The sequence below is a fragment of the Dermacentor andersoni genome, chromosome 8 (genome assembly GCF_023375885.2).
Source record: "Dermacentor andersoni chromosome 8, qqDerAnde1_hic_scaffold, whole genome shotgun sequence".
Lineage (NCBI taxonomy): Eukaryota > Metazoa > Arthropoda > Arachnida > Ixodida > Ixodidae > Dermacentor > Dermacentor andersoni.
Window position 1 is genome coordinate 61728807 of NC_092821.1, and position 19602 is coordinate 61748408.

The 19602-nt window shown below is 49.0% G+C and overlaps 1 protein-coding gene across 1 annotated transcript; it reads left to right on the forward strand.

Annotated features, from left to right (window-relative positions):
• The first annotated feature begins 18426 nt into the window (after positions 1-18426).
• Positions 18427-19373, forward strand: LOC140212876 (uncharacterized). Its single transcript, XM_072284007.1, has one exon. It carries the CDS (start codon positions 18427-18429, stop codon positions 19273-19275), a length of 849 nt encoding a protein of 282 aa, XP_072140108.1. The 3' UTR covers positions 19276-19373.
• The last annotated feature ends 229 nt before the right edge of the window (positions 19374-19602 follow it).

Genomic DNA, 19602 nt, shown 5'->3' on the forward strand with positions numbered 1-19602 from the left:
GATCTGGGCCAACTCTTTCATCGCCTCGTCGAATACGGCCTTATCATCAAGTGGGCGAAGCACAAATTCGCTTCTCTCGAGTTGGACTTCTTGGTCACTGTATCGACAAGGATGGCATCGGTCTCTTGCCATTGGAAGTCCAGGCCTTACAACATTTACCTAAGCCATCTTCCATCAAAAAAGTGCGCGAGTTTCTTCGCCTGGTGAATTTCTACAAGCGCTTTATCCCTCAATGCGTCGTTTTTCTCCGGCCCCTAACCGACATGCCCCAGGGCAACAAATAACAATAACTGTTCAGGTACCATGCACTGTGCGAATTGATATAAGCGAAGCTTTCCATGCTATATGCTTCGATTGACGATAATTAGCGATGATGTTGACCGCTAAAGCTTGGTTTCTTCAATGTTTAGTCTAACGCGAGATTGGTGAGTTGATGTTAAACATTACCTTGCGTGCACCACCGCTGCTTGTCTGCGAAGTACACAGAACACAGAGAGAGAGGTCTTTGCTTGAGGTGTTGTTGTGCGTCATATTTCATTGCCTCTATGAGGGTTAAGCATTGTCATTGCCTCACATGGCACATCTCACCGTGGCAGAAGAATTAACGCGATAGCATTAAGGAGCATGTTTAGCAGAAAATCTGGTGTCGTTGTTTGTCCGCTTGACATATATGCATGGTGTTTATTTTCCAAAAACAGCAGCAATGCACCTGTACCGTACCTTGAACTTAAGCTTGTTCAGTTTTTCCGCAGGCGCTGTCGTATAGTAGTAGCGTTTTCTTGCCTTCTCAAGTCGTCTCCCCCCCCTCCCTTGTATAGGCCTCTTCTCCTCCCTCCTCTCTACAGTTCTATCTACGTGCCCTCTGGACTTGAACGCTAGTAGAAAGGGAAACGCTACACTTTGTTTAATGCTTCTAAGGAGAATCACGGATAATTACAGCTTTCAAGAGGCTAATGTGCCGATGCCCAGTGAGCTCCAGAGGGCATGGTGCACATTCTACGCGGCGGGGTGAGATTTTCTCGCGTCGCCTTTCCTCTCTTTCTCGCGCCTGTCATGTATACATACGCTCTGAACAACCCCTCGACGCGGTGTGATGGGCAACAGCAGCCACAGCAGCCACAGTGCTGCAGCACCAGCACCATCAGTAGTGGGAGAGTCAAAGGAAGAGGCAAAGAAAGCTTCGCTTTATAAAAGCGAATTCCCTTGGTCCCCAGCAGCACTAACCGCTTTTTCCACCATGACGACCAAACTGTCTCAGGCAGTGTCATGTCTTTGTCGCCTTTTTAGTGTCCAGTGTCCACTCTTGCGCTTGTCACTTCAACATAGAATACCAACCCTGTCTCATACAAATCTTCTCGTCCATCCGAGACCAGGAGCACCACTTTGCCTCACGACCGATGCGTGCTATGCTCATGTGGGAGATGTACTTCAACAGTTCGCAGATAATATCTGGCAGCGCCTTTCCTTCTTTTTTCGGAAGCTCTCATCCACGGAGACCCGCTACAGCAGATTTGGAAGAGAATTCTTCAGAATGTACATGGATGTGGGTCAGTTTAGACCCTTCCTGGAGGGTCGAGAGTTCCACATAACGCAGACAAGAAACCTTTGACCTTCACCGTCCACTCGAATTCTATCAAATTTTCTCTACTCGAAACGCCTTATCTCGCCTTCCTTGCTGAATTCACGACGGACATACACGTGCACGGAAAGGACAATGCCGACGCACACGCGCTCTCGCGCTGCGCCTCTTCCATCACTATGGACAACGACCTGGTTAGCATCGACCTCTCGGCAATGGGTGCCAGCAACAAGACGACACAGACAATCACGATTCGTGGAAATCCGAGCGCCTTACATCTTCGTGATATTCATTTTGCATGTTGCGCCATCCCTATTCTTTGTGATGTCTCCACGTGCGCCCCACGTCCAGTCGTTCCACTCGATTTCCGGCGCGCCATTTTCTATTCCCTTCATAAACTGTCCTACCCTAGCATGTAGCCCACACAACATCTGGTTACACAGCGTTTCGTCTGGTTTGGCATCAACAAGGACGTAAGTGCCTGAGCGCGTGATTGTCTGGTATGTCAACAATCGAAGGTTCGCCGACACACAAGGGCACCTTACGGCTCACTCACTCCACCATCTGAAAGATTCGAAACGTACACATTGACATTTGGGCCATGACCACCATCAAAGGAGAACACATACCTCCTAACCTTGCCAGAAACTTTCCCTCTGCCCAACATACGTACTAATACCATCGCAAACACGTTCGTTCCCCGCAGGGGTGTCGGCGTCAACAGGCGTTTGGTGTGTTGCAACACCACGTACCCGAGCACACGAGGGTTGCACCTTCCCGCGAGTAGCCGTGCGCGGCTTAGCCGTGTCCGGGGAAAGGGGGATCCTGGGGGTTGAGGCGACGCCGGGTGTTCGGACCTTTAAGGCACCCAGGTGGAGGCAACACACCTCTTTGGCCTCTGCTTCACGTAGACGGCACCCCTGGAGTGACCCACCCGGGGGAAATCGGTGTTGCCTTTTCCTGTCTCTCTCTCTCCCTCTAGCCTTTGTCTTTCTCTCACTTTCCGCCTTTCCTGTCTTCTCCTGGCTTCTCTTTACTTCCAATTTTTCCAGGCAGCAAGGGTTGACCTTGACGTAGTAGTTCTGCGGAAACCCGTAAGGTGGAGGGAAGTAATGAATAAAGGGAAAATCAGACATCCACCCGTTCGTAGCAATTGCTACAAAGGAAACCCATACGGGTTCCTCGAAAGAAAAGCCTCAAAGTTGAAGAAAAATTCGTCCTGGTCCGGGACTACGTCAAACCTTGCCTTCGCCTCGTGTGTTGTCGACAAATTCGGCCTCGCCCTGCCATCTGCTAGCCGCCTGGTTAGCTCAGATGGTAGAGCGGCTGCCCCGGAAAGGCGGTGGTCCCGGGTTCGGGTCCCGGACCAGGACGAATTTTTCTTCAACTTTGAGGCTTTTCTTTCGAGGAACCCGTATGGGTTTCCTTTGTAGCAATTGCTACGAACGGGTGGATGTCTGATTTTCCCTTTATTCAAGGGTTGACCTTGTGTGAATAGCCAACCTAGGTTATCTCATATTCGGTTATAGTGATGACGTACAGCTGGCGTTTACAGGACCTGTTGTTACAGTCACTGTAGCGTCCCCTTGTAGGACTCCACGGTGGGTGGGTGGCGTTATTGCCAAAAATTCAATTTCTTTATGGCAACCTCCTTCCCTCCGCTTCCTGATCGCCCTCAGAAAAAAGGGCGCACCGATGAAGTATTCCAGTTTTTTGGTCGGCAAAAAGAATCTTTCCCTCGTTTTCTAGTGATCCACTCTGAAAAACCAGCTAAACCAGTACGAACAATCTCACCATTCCTTGTTTCTAAGACATTGACTGAAGTCTTCGGTCCAGGTTATAAGGCATCGAGGATGGCAAGCGGTGATCTCTTGGAGCTCCGCGATCAGAAACATTGACAAAACTAGTGTCATTTGGGGAAACCCAAGTAGATGTAATCCCGCACCGTACGATGAACACAAGCCGCGGTGTTGTCTCGGACGATGACTTGCTAGAGCTCACTGAGGATGAACCCTTGGAGGGCTTAAGTGACCAGAATATTATCAATGTGAAAAGAATTAAGATCAGGCGTGACAGCAAAGAAATCAAGACCGAACACCTTATACTCACATTCGGCTCAAGTATTGTGCCCGAGTCTTTAGAGGCCGGGTACATCACACTTCGTGTTAGGCCATATTTGCCAAATCCCCTCAGATGTTTCAAATGTCAACGTTTCGGCCACAGCTCGCAGAGCTGCCGAGGCCGCCAAACGTGTGCGAAATGCAGTGCCCATGAACACACGCCTGAAGCTTGCGAGAACTCTTTGCATTGTTTAAACTGTGATGGGGAGCACGCGGCGTACTCGTGGTCATGCGCGTATTGGAAAAAAGAAATGGAAATTGTCACGATCAAAGTGAAAGAAAACATATACTTCAAGGAGGCACGCAGGTGGGTGACATACCTGCCTAAGCGCAGCTTTCCCGAAGTGACGCGTCAGGGGGCAGCGCCACAACGGTCTCCGGCGGCTGTCCGACCCACACCCAGTGAGGCGGCAGTGACGCCATCCCCCCCTCCTCCCGGCGGCTGCAGCTAGCGCCGCAACGCCAACCCAACAGAAGGGGGCCATCTACCTCCGGGCAGGTAGTCTCAAAGGCCTCGTCCAATGTGCCGAGGCCTTCACGTCAAACAAAGCGCTCGGAAGAGTGCGTGTCCAGCGCCTCGCAAGAGGCGATGGGCACAACGATGAGCCAGACGGCGCCACCAGCGCCGGCACTCTCGATCGCTCCCGAAAAGACAAAACTCCCGTCACGGCGCGTGCAAAAGGCCCATGAGCTAATCCTCGTCTCTTAAACACACAGCACCCAACACATATAGCATAATGAATGCACAAATACTACAATGGAATGTTAGAGGACTTCTCCATAACCTCGACGACGTTAGAGAACTAATACACAAACACAATCCCAAGTGGCTGTGTGTTCAAGAGACACATGTGAAACCCACACAGACAAACTTTTTACGCCAGCACATAATCTATCGTGAAGACCGCAACGAGTCTAACGCCTCCGGCGGTGTTGCTATAGGAGCGGATAAATCTGTAGCTTAACAGATCGCCCTCCAGACGCCCCTTGAGGCCGTGTTGGTTCGGGCAATCCTTTTTAACAAATTGGTGACTGTGTGCTCTTTATACATACCGCCTAACTATCACCTGAAATAAAAACCGAATTCCATAACCGAATTAATCAGCTTCCTGACCTCTAGACACTCGTGGGTGACTTTAATGCCCACAATATGATGTGAGGAGGTTCGCGATGCGACGTGAGAGGTCGATTAAATGAAAATTTTCTTTTGACTTTTAGTGCCTGCCTGTTTAACAAGAAGGAGCCGACGTATTACAGTGTCCAACACAACACAGATGCAGCAATAGACCTAGCAATCGGTTCTTCTTCTCTTCTGCCTCCTCTAGAATGGTCCGTGATCAATAAATTATATGAAAGTAACCACTTCGCTGTAATTTTAAACCTGAAAACTCTGCATGAGAACCCTCCGCATATTCCCCGATGGAAATTAGCATCGGCGGATTGGGAGCATTTTAAAGAATCATCGTATTTACCACCACATTTTATAAATAATTTTACTATAGATGATGCCGTTGCATATTTTACCGCTTTTATTATTGATTCAGCCGAAAAGTTTATCCCGCAGACGAATGGTGGTTCACTAAGAAGACGTGTTCCCTGGTGGAATGAAGACTGTAGAGAGGCGCGAAAAAGACAGAACAAGCTATGGGACAAATTGCGCAGATCGCCAAATACCGCAAATCTAATTCACTTTAAACAAATTAAATCACTGGGAAGGCGGACACAACGTCAGGCAAAGAGAGAAAGCAGGGTGAGGTTCCTCTCCGGCATTAATTCATACACAGTGGAGGCGAAAGTGTGGAATGGCTTGAGAAAGCTACAAGGGCAACAAATCCATCCGTTGCCTCTGGTAAACGACCAAGGGGATACCTGGCAAGACCAGACAGACTCTCTTGGGGAACACTTTGAGCGTGTGTCGAGTTCAGTACACTATTCCGAATCTTTCCTTAAACAGGAAGAAATAGAACTGAAGCCATTCGTACGTAAATGCAGACACAACGAAGCGTATAACCCGCCATTCAGTATTGCCGAGTTGAGAGCTGCTTTGATTTCATGCAAGAGCACTGCACCGAGACCTGACCGAGTCATGTATGAAATGATCAAAAAGTTGCACACTGACACACAAGTTACACTACTTGCACTAATCAACACTATGTGGGCTGCCGGATACCTTCCACACACATGGAAAGAAGCAATTGTGGTCCCTGTTTTGAAGCAAGGGAAAGACCCATCCCCGGCGGCAAGCTATCGCCTGATAGCTCTTACAAGCTGCCTGTGTAAGCTTTTTGAAAAAATGATTAATCGCAGACTCATACATTTACTTGAACTCAACAATAGACTTGATCCCTATCAGTGTTGCTTCCACAAGGCCGGTCGACAAGAGATCACCTTGTACACACTGAATGATATATTCGGGACGCATTTGTACATAAACAGTTTTTCTCATCAATATTCCTTGACATAGAGAAGGCATATGACACAACATGGGTACTACGGCATTTTGCGAGACTTGTCGGGAATGGGCGTCTGTGGAAATATGCTGAAAATATTTGAAAGCTATTTGTTGAATCGCATGTTCCGCGTGAAAATCGGCAACGTATTGTCGCGACCTTTCAGACAAGAAACAGGTGTACCGCAGGGAGGCGTGCTTAGCTGTACGCTCTTTATCGTGAAGATGAACACGCTTCGTGCTTCACTACCACCTGCCATTCTTTATTCTGTCTACGTGGACGACATTAAAATCGGCTTCTAATCCTGTAACCTCGCAGTATGCGAGAGACAATTACAGCAGGGCTTGAACAAGGTTTCCAAGTGGGCCGACAAAAACTGAGTTAAAATCAACCCACACAAAAGATCTTGTGTTCGTTTTACTAGAAAGAGAGGCCTGGTTCCAGATCCTTGTGTTCAACTGTGTGGACATCAAATACTTACCAACAAAGAACACAAATTTCTAGGTATTATACTTGACGCCAAGCTTACTTTTATACAGCACATTAAATACCTTAAAGAAAAATGTCTAAGGACAATGAACTTACTTAAAATTCTATCCCACTCAACATGGGGTAGCGACAGGAAGTGTCTGATGAATGTTTATGAGAGCCTAATTCGATCACAATTGGACTATGGTGCCGTCGTATATAACTCTGCCGCTCCGAGTGCGCTAAAGATCCTAGATCCTGTCCGCCATCTGGTATCCAAGTAGCCACTGGCGCTTTCAGGACAAGCTCTATTGAGAGCTTATACGCTGAATCAATTGAATGGTCGCTCCATCTACAGAGAACTTACATCAGCCTTACATATTTCCTGAAAATCCACTCCAATCATCACCATCCATGCTTTAACACTGTTAACGATATGACGTGTACTACACTTTTCCATAATCGACCCTCTATAGAACAGCCTTTCTCGCTTCGTGTGAGGGAGCTTAGTGATGAAATACATGTCCCGCTCCTCGAGCTTCGCCTAATGCATCCAACCAAGTTGTTACCACTTTGGGAGTGGCAGGTCATAGAATGTGACATCCTTTTTAGAAGTAACAAAACTCGCACCAGAGATCGCGTGTTCGCGCAGAAGCACTCCTGCGCAGAGTTCTACACAAACGCTTGGAATACTAATGCCAGGGTGTCCTACGCTGCCGTCAGTCCATCCTTCTCAGCATCCGGTGTACTACATCCGCAAATAAGTATCTTTAGGGCCGAGGCCTACGCATTACTGTCTGCTGTGAAGCATATAAGAAAATCAAAACTTCAAAGGTTAGCGATATATACAGACTCCCTGAGTGTCGTGAAGGCCCTGAGGTCACTCTATACACACAAAAATCCATTACTTAATTAACTATATTCCGTCTTGTGTAAAGCGTACATATAAAACCAGCATATCATTATATGCTGGGTGCCTGGCCACAGGAGCATCGAGGGTAACGTTCTGGTGGACGAGATGGCTACGTCAATCGAATCGCAAGCGGTTAACCCTACCACTGTGGTGCCTGTCACAGATCTGAGGCCTTTCTTGCGAAGGAGGCTGCGAGACCACTGGCAACGCATGCGGGACGCGGAAACGGATAATAAGCTCCACCTGATAAAGCCACAGTTAGGATTCTGGCCCTCTACTACAAAATCGTGCCGAACAGATGTCCTATTCTGTCGTGTCAGAATAGGACACACATTTGGCAGCCATAATTTTCTTCTCACCGGAAGTGAGCCTGCATTGTGTGGTAGATGCGGGGAGAGGCTGAGCGTGCTCCACGTCCTCCTGAAGTGTCGGGAAGCCAAATCTGAGAGAAAGAGACATTTTTTCTTAGCATACCGGCAGCACATTCCCCTTCATCCTGCAATGTTTCTCGGTCCAGAACCGCTTTTTAATACCGACACAGTCCTAGGTTTTTTCAGAGATGTGGTCTTACATGTTATTAGTATCATGCATTCGTAGCGTCTCCTCTCTTTAGAGGACGCTGCTGGGATAGTTGTACTGTATAGCACATGCCTCAAGGCCCTTGTGTTTCAAGGGCTCTGGTGAGGCAGTTGTGCTGTAGCTAATTTTTGCATCTTACATGCTCTGCATATCATATCATTCTTCCGCAATGCGTTGTAAGGCTCATAGTACTGATCATTAGTCATCGCCATAATCTTATAGCACGTAGATTTTAGGCAGTTTTCAGCGACTATTTTTAATCCCCGCTACAGCCACGTCATATCCACTTCACAGAACTCATAATTCCACCGCGAAATCAACAACTGTCTTGGCGCGCTTTGGCCATACCTGGCCCTTGCGCCACTAAACAGTACACATTCATTCATTCAAACGTGTTCGTTGCGGGCAGGGTTTCGCTATACGGCGTGTCTACTATTACAACCAATACAGTGCGCCAGTTTTAATCGGCACTGCTCAATAGCCTGCTGACCTTCGAAGGCACTTCACGCATACGCATCACGTCATATCGCCCCATCGCCAACGGCCTTCTATAGGACGTTTTCGCCGCTCCATCAATGCCACGCTCCGAGCGCAGCCAGACGCCACTGATTGGTTCACATCACTACCACTGTTTATGCTGAATGCTTGGGCTACACTGAAGCAGGACTTGCGCTGCACGCTTGCCCAAAAGATATTTGGAGCATCACTACGGCTTCCAGGGCACTTTGTCCCCCCTACCATTTCAGAGCCATGCCCTGACCCCAGCGACAACATCAAAAATCGTCGAACTTCATTCCAAACACTTCGTACTTCTTAACCACTCTGCCAAGACCGTACCGCATTCCATATTCCGAAATAGGTGGCGACATCCTCTAACCTTTTCATCCGTCGCGACTCCGTACGGTAGCCCTTGCAACGCACTTACGATGGTCCATATCGGGTCATCCATCCTGCCACAAACATTTCACCGTGCACTTAAACGGCCAATAGGGTAATATGTGTATCGATTGCCTCAAACCCGCCTTGGTTGAAGACCCACTTCCTTAGTCACCGGATAGATAATTCGCTCAGAGCCAGTTGGCCTTCGCAAGTCATCAAACACACTTCAATTCCTAAAACCCAGAGCCAAACTCTTAAAACTATCGTTGCGGCTGCTTACTCGGCTCCGTCACTAGCGGCTAGGCCTCCTGTAGCAGCATTGACGTTGAAGAGTAACAGGAGAACGGCGGCTGGCTAGGCACAGGCCATTCTTTAAGAAGCAAAGTGGGCGCGTGGCTCAGATCACATGGTCTCCGCGAGGGCCCTGGGAGCTTGATCCGCCAAGTCAAATGACCGTCAGCCAGGGCCTTCTCTTCAGTAAAACTACACTTCTGTTTGTTACAGCGAAAGCTCGATATGACTAACTTTCCGTACTTTTTTCGGCATCCGGCAAAAGAAAATAACATCTGGGCCCACCCTGGTGAAAGTGCAGAAAGGGTCCAAGTTCAATGCCACATTCACCTGCGGAAGGGGCTTAAAAATTCTCGGCGCAAACCGTGCAAACGCGCTAGTGCCGCGGCTCGCGCGTTCTAAGACCATTCGTCTTCTTCGATTGCTAGCTCCCTTGTGCAAAAAACTTTCATCAGCAATGGCGCGAGCGTCGTCGTCTTCCACAGCTGGCTCCATTGCCGCTCATCATTCTAGCGTAAAATTCACCTCTCTTCTGTCGCCATAATTGGGAGGTCGCGCCTACTAGGCTATGAGCCATTCATTAAGGGCGTGTGAGCCATTCAAGAGCTGCATATTGATGGGGCGGATACCTACAGTTCATACACCCAAAGAACAACATGTGTAGGAGGAGCGCAGGAGGGAACAGCAACGAAAATGGAAAGGGCGCTGGTGTACAACGACCCCCGACAAAGAACGTTCCCGCAATGCCGAATGAAAATGACAATCGCGAGCCCGGGCACCTCCGCACGAGCAACTACGCGAGACTCCCAACGCAATACGGCGGCTCTAACCGATTACTGTTACTCTAACCCCATGATACCTACCCCTTATCAACGGGTGTGTGTTGATCTGGTTCTAGTCGAGAACGTCTCCAGGGTGGCAGTCGAAGTACTGAATGTATATCACAGTAATCATAAAGCAATCATGACTACCCTGACACAATAAAGAGTCTCGAAAGAAAATCAGCCACTGCCTTTACTAAGTCATCCATTCAAACACCTCTACTCCTATCATCAGACACTTCAAACAAGCGACAGCCATTGCACTCTGTGAAGGTGGAATGGCAGCGAAAGCTGACGACAGTAAATGCTCTCAATCGAAAATGAGAGTGCTTTCGCTGCTATTCCATCGTCACAGACCGGAATTGTGGTCATTTTTGTGGCTAATCGTGCTATGATTTTGCACGCCACAAGTTTTTTTTTTTTCATTCCCTAGGGCATAGGAATTTACGGCCTACCACAGCAGCTCCCTCGAAAAGCCTGCAACCAACCCAGCTGTCCCAGGCAGCGCAGCCCGTGTACTTTTGACACAGGATGAATATTCTAATAAATTCTTATACATTCTAATGAATAATAAGTAATAAATTTCTTATTTCTACCTATCTGTGTTCCCGCTATCAGCGACCACGCTGTCGTTTTAACCAGCGTTTGTTACCCACACCAAAATATAGCTTAGCTTACTCCAAAACTGATTTACCTTTACGATCAGGAAAACTACCAGGCAATGAACAGTGAATTACCTGATTTTCTTCCACCTTTCTCAGAGGTTTCCTAAGAAAAAGATGTTAACATAGGATGGAGCGGACTGAAAGATAAAATACTTCACTAATTTCGGAGCAAATACCATCAAAATTCCTAACTGCGAAACATCGGAAAGATAAACCACGAGTCACCCCCGAAATCCGTAAACTCCTTAGAAGAGCACGCCGTCTTTTTCAGAACCTCAGAAAAAAGCAATATGCCAGTTACTTCTGAAAAATTATTTTCTGTCCAGCAAATCTGTTAATCGAAAATTAGTGAAGCGAAGCGTCATTTTTTCACTACTTAAGATACAAAGATTCGAAACAATGACAAAATTACATGGAAGCCGGCCAAAAAAAAACCAGGAAAGAGAAAATTTGTATGCAATGCATCCCGTCTGACAATGGCACCATAATACATGATGAATTGAAAGCCACTGCTTTCAACGACTATTTCAGGTCCGCCTTCTCTGCTAATTCAGCGATGAACAATGTTCCTTTACCGGCCTGCGCCTTAGTTCTTCAGGAAATTCCCGATATCACTTTATCAATTCATGGTATTTTTCAAATCCTTGCCAGCCTAGACCCAAACAAAACTACAGGTGCTGACGGCATACCCAATCGCGTGCTGAAAGAATGTGCTAGCTCTCTTAGCAACCTTCTCACAATTTATATTACGTCATTATGTGACGGAATCGTGCTGGAAGAATGGAAATTTCCTTATGTGGTTCCTGTCCATAAGAAAGGACCAAAAAATACCTTGGAATAATATCGCCCGATTTCTCTCGTATTTGGCGCTTCGAAAATTATGGAACACATCGTATACAGCCACCTAATAAGGCTCTTGAATTCGCAAAACTTTTTTTACGCAGAACAGCATGGTTTTTGCGCCGGCTTTTTTGTGATACACAGTGAACGGAATTTTCTTTTGACATACCAACTGCAGTACATGAAGGTACTAGCGTTCACTGTTTGCTTTTAGATTTCAAAAAAGCATTTGATCGGGTACATGAGTGTATACTACACAAAATTCAGCATTCAAAAATTCCCGTTGACCTAATTAACCGGTTAATTAACTACTTCGTAAATCGCAGACAGATAACAGTGCTAAAGGGATGTTGCTCATCAGCTGTTCCAGTCACGCCCGGAGTACCGCAGGGGTCTGATAAGGGCCCGTTATTATCTCTTATTTTTTTTAACGATATTGCCAAATACATCCAGTCGAACCTACGATTGTACGCAGATGACTGCGTTGTTTACCGCTCGATAAATAATCCAAGTGACAGTAAAATCCTTGAAGAGGACATCAATAAAATTTCGAACTGGTGTGCCACTTCCAAACTGGTGTGCCACATCCGAATGCAACCACGTGTGCTTTTCTAGGAAAAAACTGACGTTTCCCATTTTTAAAGGCTGAATAACTCGACCATTTCGAGCGTAACAGGGGCCAAGTACCTCGGCCTTCGCTTCTCAAGCGATCTTACTTGGCAGGATCAGATTCCCGAGATTGCCGCGAAAGGGAATAACACACAAATGTTCTTGGCTCGAAATTTTCACCCCTGTCCTCTGGCAACCAAGAAGATATCATACACAACATACATAAGGCCTCTTCTTGAGTACGCGTGCACGATATGGAACCCCTGTGAGGACAAGCTTAAATATATATGAAAGCGCGTACAGAACCGAGCGGCACGCGTTATCACTGGGAGCTATCGCAATCTCGTAGCGCCACAGAAATGAAAAAATAAATGCTTAACCCGCATTACATATCCCATCGCCGTGAACACACCTTAAAAGTAAGACCAATGAAGTCAAGAATGAACTTATTGAAGCATTCTTGTTTTCCTAAAAACATGAATGAATGCAATGCTCTGCCTGAGGACACCGTTTCTAAAAGATCAAATTCAGCCTTTTCAAATTAACTGCTTGACATGTGATCAGTTCGTGTGTTCTGATGTTTTTTCGCGTTTGGTCGTCTACTATATATGTTTATGAGATTGTATATGTGCGTATATGTGTTTATATATTTATGTATGCCAATGTATGTGTATATAGTATGTACGTATGTACATATATTCCTTTTTCTTTCTTCTTCCTTTTTGTTTTGGAGATAGTTATGCTGCCTGCATTCGTCACCGTGTTTTGTTATGTAACTTTAATTGCCACTGTTTTACATTTGTATTATTCCCACCCCACAAGGTAATGCTCTCTGAGCGAATGTGGGTCTGCATAATAAATAAATAAATAAATAAATAAATAAACAAGTACATAAATAATTAAGTAAGGTTTGTGTAAGGCTAGTGTTGTGGGCAGATCCAAGAAATATTCGGCTTACATTATAGTTTAGAATTGTGGCGTAAACAAAGTTAGGGGTTCATACTTTTACGGCTGCATTTGGGCCGGACACAGCACGCAAGAGGGAGAAGAAGAGGAAATGATAGACTGTCTCCTGGAGCTACGACCTCTGTACCGCTAGTTGTAAATACATTTGTACATCGGGCTTCCTATTGGTAATATTTGGAGGACATGCGGAGTGACGAATCACAACAGAGCTTCGCCGTGGCCGCCGCTTCGATTCTTCACCGATGTCGCGGAAGACGGCGCCTCGTTCTGCAAGGCCTGCGTCGAGTGCATCGAGTGTCGTACTCCCACATTCGCATGAACCAGGAACCTTCTGTGACACTGATGACGCCAACGTCAACGACTGGCTGGAGATGTATGAACGGGTGAGTAGTCAAACAAAATGGGATCCCACAGTGATAGTGACGAACATGATTTTTTACTTGCCAGGAACTGCACGAATCTGGTTTCAAAAGCCCGAAGAAGAAAACTATGAATGGGATACCTGTCACAGGAAGCTGCGAGATATCTACGGAAAACCACGGTGTGAAAAGGTCGTCGCCAAGAAACAGTTGGCATCACGAGTTCAGACGTCCACCGAAGGCTGCGTCATCTACATACAAGACGTGCTGGCACTCTGCCGCAAGGCCGACACTGAAATTCCGGAGTCTGAAAAAGTCGGGCATGTCTTCTAACGAATCGCTGACGGCGGCATCCATTTACTCATTTGTAAGGACTGTAGTTCGATTAATGATATGATCATGGAGTGCAAGCTTTTCGAGCAGGTGAAAAGCCATCGTATCCACTGTCATTTTCATGACTTCCCAATACGGCTTCAACATCGTCTTGTGAAGACCGAGAGGACTCTCCTTCGCGGCAGCAGCAGCCTTCAGAGAAGCTGAGGAATCGTGAGCTGGAAACAATGTGTCTCGCGGCTCTGTACCCGCCCATCAGTGATACATGCACTCCTATGGTTCCCCTTCTTCAGGCTATTGTGCGCCAAGAACGCGCCAATGTCGGGTTGCAGTCAGGTTGCACCGTGGCCAGTTCCCTGCCAACAGAACGTCCTTCGCTCTCACATACTAAAAATTAATTGATCCCCCGAAGTTCTCGCAACATGGTGGAGTAGTGAACACCGGATAAACGACCTATTTGCTTCAGTTGTCGCAGCGTTCGTCACGTCGCCCGACACTGTCGCAACCACCGGTCCTCGATGCCCTTCTCGAAGAGCCTTCGTTCAGACGGCAGTATTCGCCGTCACGTTAGTGACGGTACCACCGCATGGCGCCGTCTATCACCGTCCCTGAGCAGGCACCAGTACCCTTCGCCGCAGAGTAGTCGCCTGTCGTCCAGATCACACCAGTCCCGTCGCCTGTCGCCGTCATTCCGACCTGGGCGCATACCTTCGAAAAACTAAAAGATGCAGCTCCCGGAGGTGACCCTGCATTGTTCATGGCCCCGCCGAAGCCTCTCACCCTGCCGACCAGACGCAATATAATTGATGCAGAATTTGAGGGTGTATTTCTCCCAGAGCTTGTTGATACTGGAAGCCAAATCTCGGCGATAAGCTACAGTATTCGTTGCCGCTGGAAGAAAGTTGTTACATCGACCGCATCTCTTGCTACCTAGGTCGCTGATGGAGCAACGCCCGTTATCCTTGGCATGTTCACTGTCCGAATAACTGTTCCTGTTTTAACCAATTCCGTTTTATTTGCTGTTCTCGAACTGTGTTCCCATGACTCGATCTTAAACCTGGACTTTTTATCAGACCATTTAGCACTGATTCTATGCGCTGCTGGCTTCCTCCAACTCCAGCTGCCTATTAATTGTTGTGCTGCAAAATCAGCTGAGCCCCGTTTATGTTCTGTAGACTACGTACGGTTGCCGCCTCAAACCTCCATGTATATGCATTTCACGTGCTTCCCATCTGTTTCTTACGGTGACTATGTGCGGACTCCTAAGGTCAATGTTTTCCGGCTACGCACAAATGCCGTTCCTCATACCATTGCGACTAGCGCCGATAACCGCATATTTCTTCCTGTTTTAAATTTAGGTTAAAGAACGAAAGTTATTCCGAAAGTATTGTCACTCGGCAACGCTTCTACTATCGAAGATTCCGCCATATCTGTATTAGGTTTTCTGTATTCGATTGCAGTTACCTGCTGTCCATAAACCTCAGCAACGTCTGATCCCGGCATGTTTTCGAGGATGCTGCCCGCATAGATGCGCGTTTCAACACCCTAGAAAGTCAAATTTCCGCGGCAATCACCTCCGCCATCGCCAAAATAACTGAAAGCATACCGACAATCGTCGCACAGCACATCGCTCAATCCTCGCGTGGCGTCCGACGAACCGGCGGTCTTATAAAAGACGTGTCTGGCCGCTGTCCGAAAACGTCGCGACGCACCATTGAAATTGAAGTAGAAGACAATGACAGCTGCTCGCTCTCCGGACTGGAGGATGCTCCCCTCCCCGCGAGTGCTGGCTCCGGAGCAGCGTCCCTGCAATCGGTCTTTCCCTTCAATGACCATGGCGGACAGCCCTCAAATTAAGCGTTCTCTCCGTACCAATTCGGCCACCCCCATCCAAATTACCCAATGGAACTGCCGGGGATTCCGCTCCCGCGCCAAGCGGGCGGACCTCCGGCTTTTCCTGTCAACATTCGCTTCACTCCCCGCGGTGGTTGCCCTCCAGGAGCCAGGGAGCGGCGCCACCCTTACAAATTATACCACGTTCCAGCAGGACCCCTCTTCCTGTATCTGCGTGCACAAAAATTATACAGCCAACCAGGTTGATTTGGAACTCAATACTGATTATTCCTATGTGATGGTCACCCTTCTTCCGCTTAAGAAACAAAACGCACCATTACATATACTCAACATCTATTGTTCTCCCAAGCTCAAAAATGTAACTTTCGCAGCTCTCTTCAGTCGCGCCCTGAAGGCTGCGGGCAGGGACCCCCTGGTGATCGTGGGCGATTTCAACGCTCACAGCACACTCTGGGGGTACATGCGTGAAGAAAAGCGCGGGCGCAAGCTAGCGGAACTTGCGTCCACGCTGGGCCTGACTCTTCACACCGACCCTGCACATCCAACGCGGGTGGGTAACTCCGTGACTCGGGACACGTGTCCGGACCTTACCTTCACCAAAAACATTAGACACGCAGAATGGGCCAACACCGAGGAAACCCTCGGCAGTGACCACTGCATACTCAACACAACCGTCAGAAGCAAACCATTGGCAAGATCCCACGCCCAAGCCCGCCTACCCGACTGGACCAAGTTCCGGCAAAACTACACTAATTCGGCCCCTATCCACGAACAAGGTTACCACGCGTGGTCACAAGAATTGGTTGCACACCTTCGTTCGGCGGAAACACAAGTTCAACTATCGGAGGCCACGCCGGAGGTCGACAACCACCTCCTGCACCTATGGGAGGCGCGGCACAGCCTCGTCCGTAGGTGGCGCCGCCAAAAACACAATCGGAGGCTCAAAATTCGCATCGCCGAGCTCACCCAACGAGCAGCAGAGTACGCGGCCCAGCTCGCCGACTCGAATTGGGTGGACCGATGCAACACGGCCGCTAGACAAATGTCTAGCCGGAGCACCTGGCGTCTCTTTCGCGCCTTGATCGATCCGACTCAAACCAGAGCCGAGACACAAAAACATCTCCAACGGGCTATCCATAGCTTCGACGGAGACATCTCAAAATTAGCATGCAAACTACGCGATCAGTACCTTTGTATACAACAGGACCCCCGAGGGCCAGCGTACTCGTATGCAGTTTCCGAGAACGCGGAGCTGGACCAACCGTTCCAGCTCCACGACCTGAAGGCGGCGCTCACTAAAATGAAGCGAGGAACGGCGCCGGGAAGAGACAAAATAACAGTGAAACTACTTGCCAACCTTCCCGACCCCGCCTACGAGGCGCTCCTCGCATACATAAACTCAATCTGGCTCGGTGAGGCAATCCTCCCAATCGAATGGAAGACCGCCCTGGTCACTTTCATTCCGAAAGCCGGCAAAGCCATAACCACGGACAACCTCCGCCCAATCTCCCTCACGTCTTGTGCGGGAAAGCTGATGGAGACTATGGTGCGAGATAGGCTGTCCGAGTTTCTGGAAAACCAAAACGTTTTCGCAGACACCATGTTCGGGTTCCGCCCGCACCGGTCCGCGCAAGATGTTCTGCTTCAACTAGACCGCGAAATTCTAAATCCCGTCGAATACCCCCTCAATGACAAGGCAGTACTCGCCCTCGATTTGAAGGGGGCTTTCGACAATGTCACACACGACATAATTCTGACACACCTCTCCCAAACCAACTGTGGACACAACACGTTTCAGTACGTTAAACAATTTCTCTCCGACCGGCAATCGTACATCCGTATACAAGATGAAGAACACGGCCCCTACCAATTAGGCACCAGAGGTACCCCGCAGGGCGCGGTCCTCTCACCCCTACTATTCAATTTGGCAATGCTGAAACTCCCGGCTCAGCTGGAGAATGTAGAAGGCATACAGCACGCGCTGTATGCCGACGACATCACCATCTGGGCTAAACATGGATCGGTAGGAGACATTGAAGCCAACCTGCAGCAAGCGGCGGAGATCGTGGATGCCTACGCCCGCCGCTGCGGCCTTCAATGCTCCCCGGCCAAATCGCAATTTGTGCACATTCGCCCCTCGCCGAAGTGCACTACCAAAATCGAACTGTCCCTACCAAATGGACCCATCACAGAATACGATCAGATCAGAGTACTGGGTCTCTTTATTCATAAACACCGCCGAGTCGACACAACACTGGCCAAACTGCGCAAGGTGGGGGACCAGGTGGGCCGCATGGTTCGCCGGGTTTCCAATAAACGCGGGGGGTTACGGTGCAAAGACGCTTTGCGGCTGGCGCATGCATTCGTAACCAGTCGAGTGTTGTACTCGACTCCTTACCTCCACCTTCGCAGGTTTGACGAGAACGCCCTCGAGGTGATTCTCCGTAAAATTTACAAGCGTGCTCTCGACCTCCCGATCAACACATCCAACCAGCGCCTCCTCGGCCTGGGAATGGTCAACACCTTCGCGGAACTCCGAGAAGCACACTTGACAAACCACTACACAAGACTCTCAAAGACGTCGTCGGGTCGCCGCCTTCTTGCCCGACTACACATCCACCATCCAACACTGACGGAAGAGCGCGTGCGCATCCCGGAAATCTGGAGATACCCCTGCATGTGCGCCCTCTTCCGGCCAACATGACACGAGACGACCATAGTGGCCGGCGCCTCGCGCGCGCGGCAGCGTTGGCACGTCACTATGGGAACAAGCACGGAGTATTCTACGTAGACGCCTCCGGCCCACACCATGGGGGTTGGTTTACGGCCGCAGTCGTCCACCAAAACACCGCGGTGAACGGGCTTACGTTCAAAGCACAAGACATAACACATGCGGAAGAGGTGGCCATCGCGCTCGCCGCCGCAGATCAGGACTCGCGGGTCATTATTAGCGACTCACGAGGGGCCTGCAGGAACATTGAAAGGGGCTTTATTCCCTATTTGGCGTACCGCTTCCTTCAAGGTAGCAATTATCTCGGGGTCCCCGCGCCCCGCACGATAGTATGGACTCCCGCGCACGAGGGTCTCGAGGGCAACGAAGCGGCCGACGCCGCTGCCCGCGCGCTCACTCTCCGGGCATCGCCTTCGCCTCCCGTCGCTGCGGACTCCGACCCCAATCCGGTATTTACCTTCAAGGAAATCAACCAACACTACCAATACGGCCATGCAATCTTTCCTAAGCCCTGTAAGGGCCTCACGAAGGCGGAGGAGCGTTTACTCCTTCGCCTCTATACTAAAACACTGTTGTGCCCGGCAATCCAAAAACATTTCGACCCTGCGTGCTCAGGGAAGTGCCCGCACTGTGAGGAAAAATCTTCGGACATTTTCCACATGGTGTGGGCATGCCAATCAACCCCTCACCTTCCCCCTATACCCAACCCTACCCGGGAGGACTGGGAGGCGGCCCTGCTCGGCTGCTCCGACCTGGCGAGCCAGAAGGCCCTGGTCGGCCGTGCCCAAGCCGCGGCTACAGCCAATGGGTTCCTGTAATGAGGTGCCCACCTAGTCTGTATAAGGAACGGCCCCTTAAGGACTGCTCCACACGCTCCCTGTAAATACTTCAAACAATAAAGTTTTTCAGTCAGTCAGTCGAAGGATTGCTTGCCGAACACGCAACAGATCTTTGCCGCATCCTGGTGTCTTATCGCGACGTCAATGACTTTGAGTATGACCTCTGGGACAGACGTCCATTGTAACCCAAAACATTAACACCGGTGATGCTAGTCCTATCCGCCGAAGATATTGCTAGGGAACAATATATGCGATCACGAAAAGGCGAGCAGTGGAAGACGACGACGACGATTAGAAGCTAGCGCA

Bases quoted from the DNA above. Each gene is read 5' to 3' on its own strand.
- LOC140212876 (XM_072284007.1), top strand. From the start codon at position 18,427: ATGACACGAGACGACCATAGTGGCCGGCGCCTCGCGCGCGCGGCAGCG.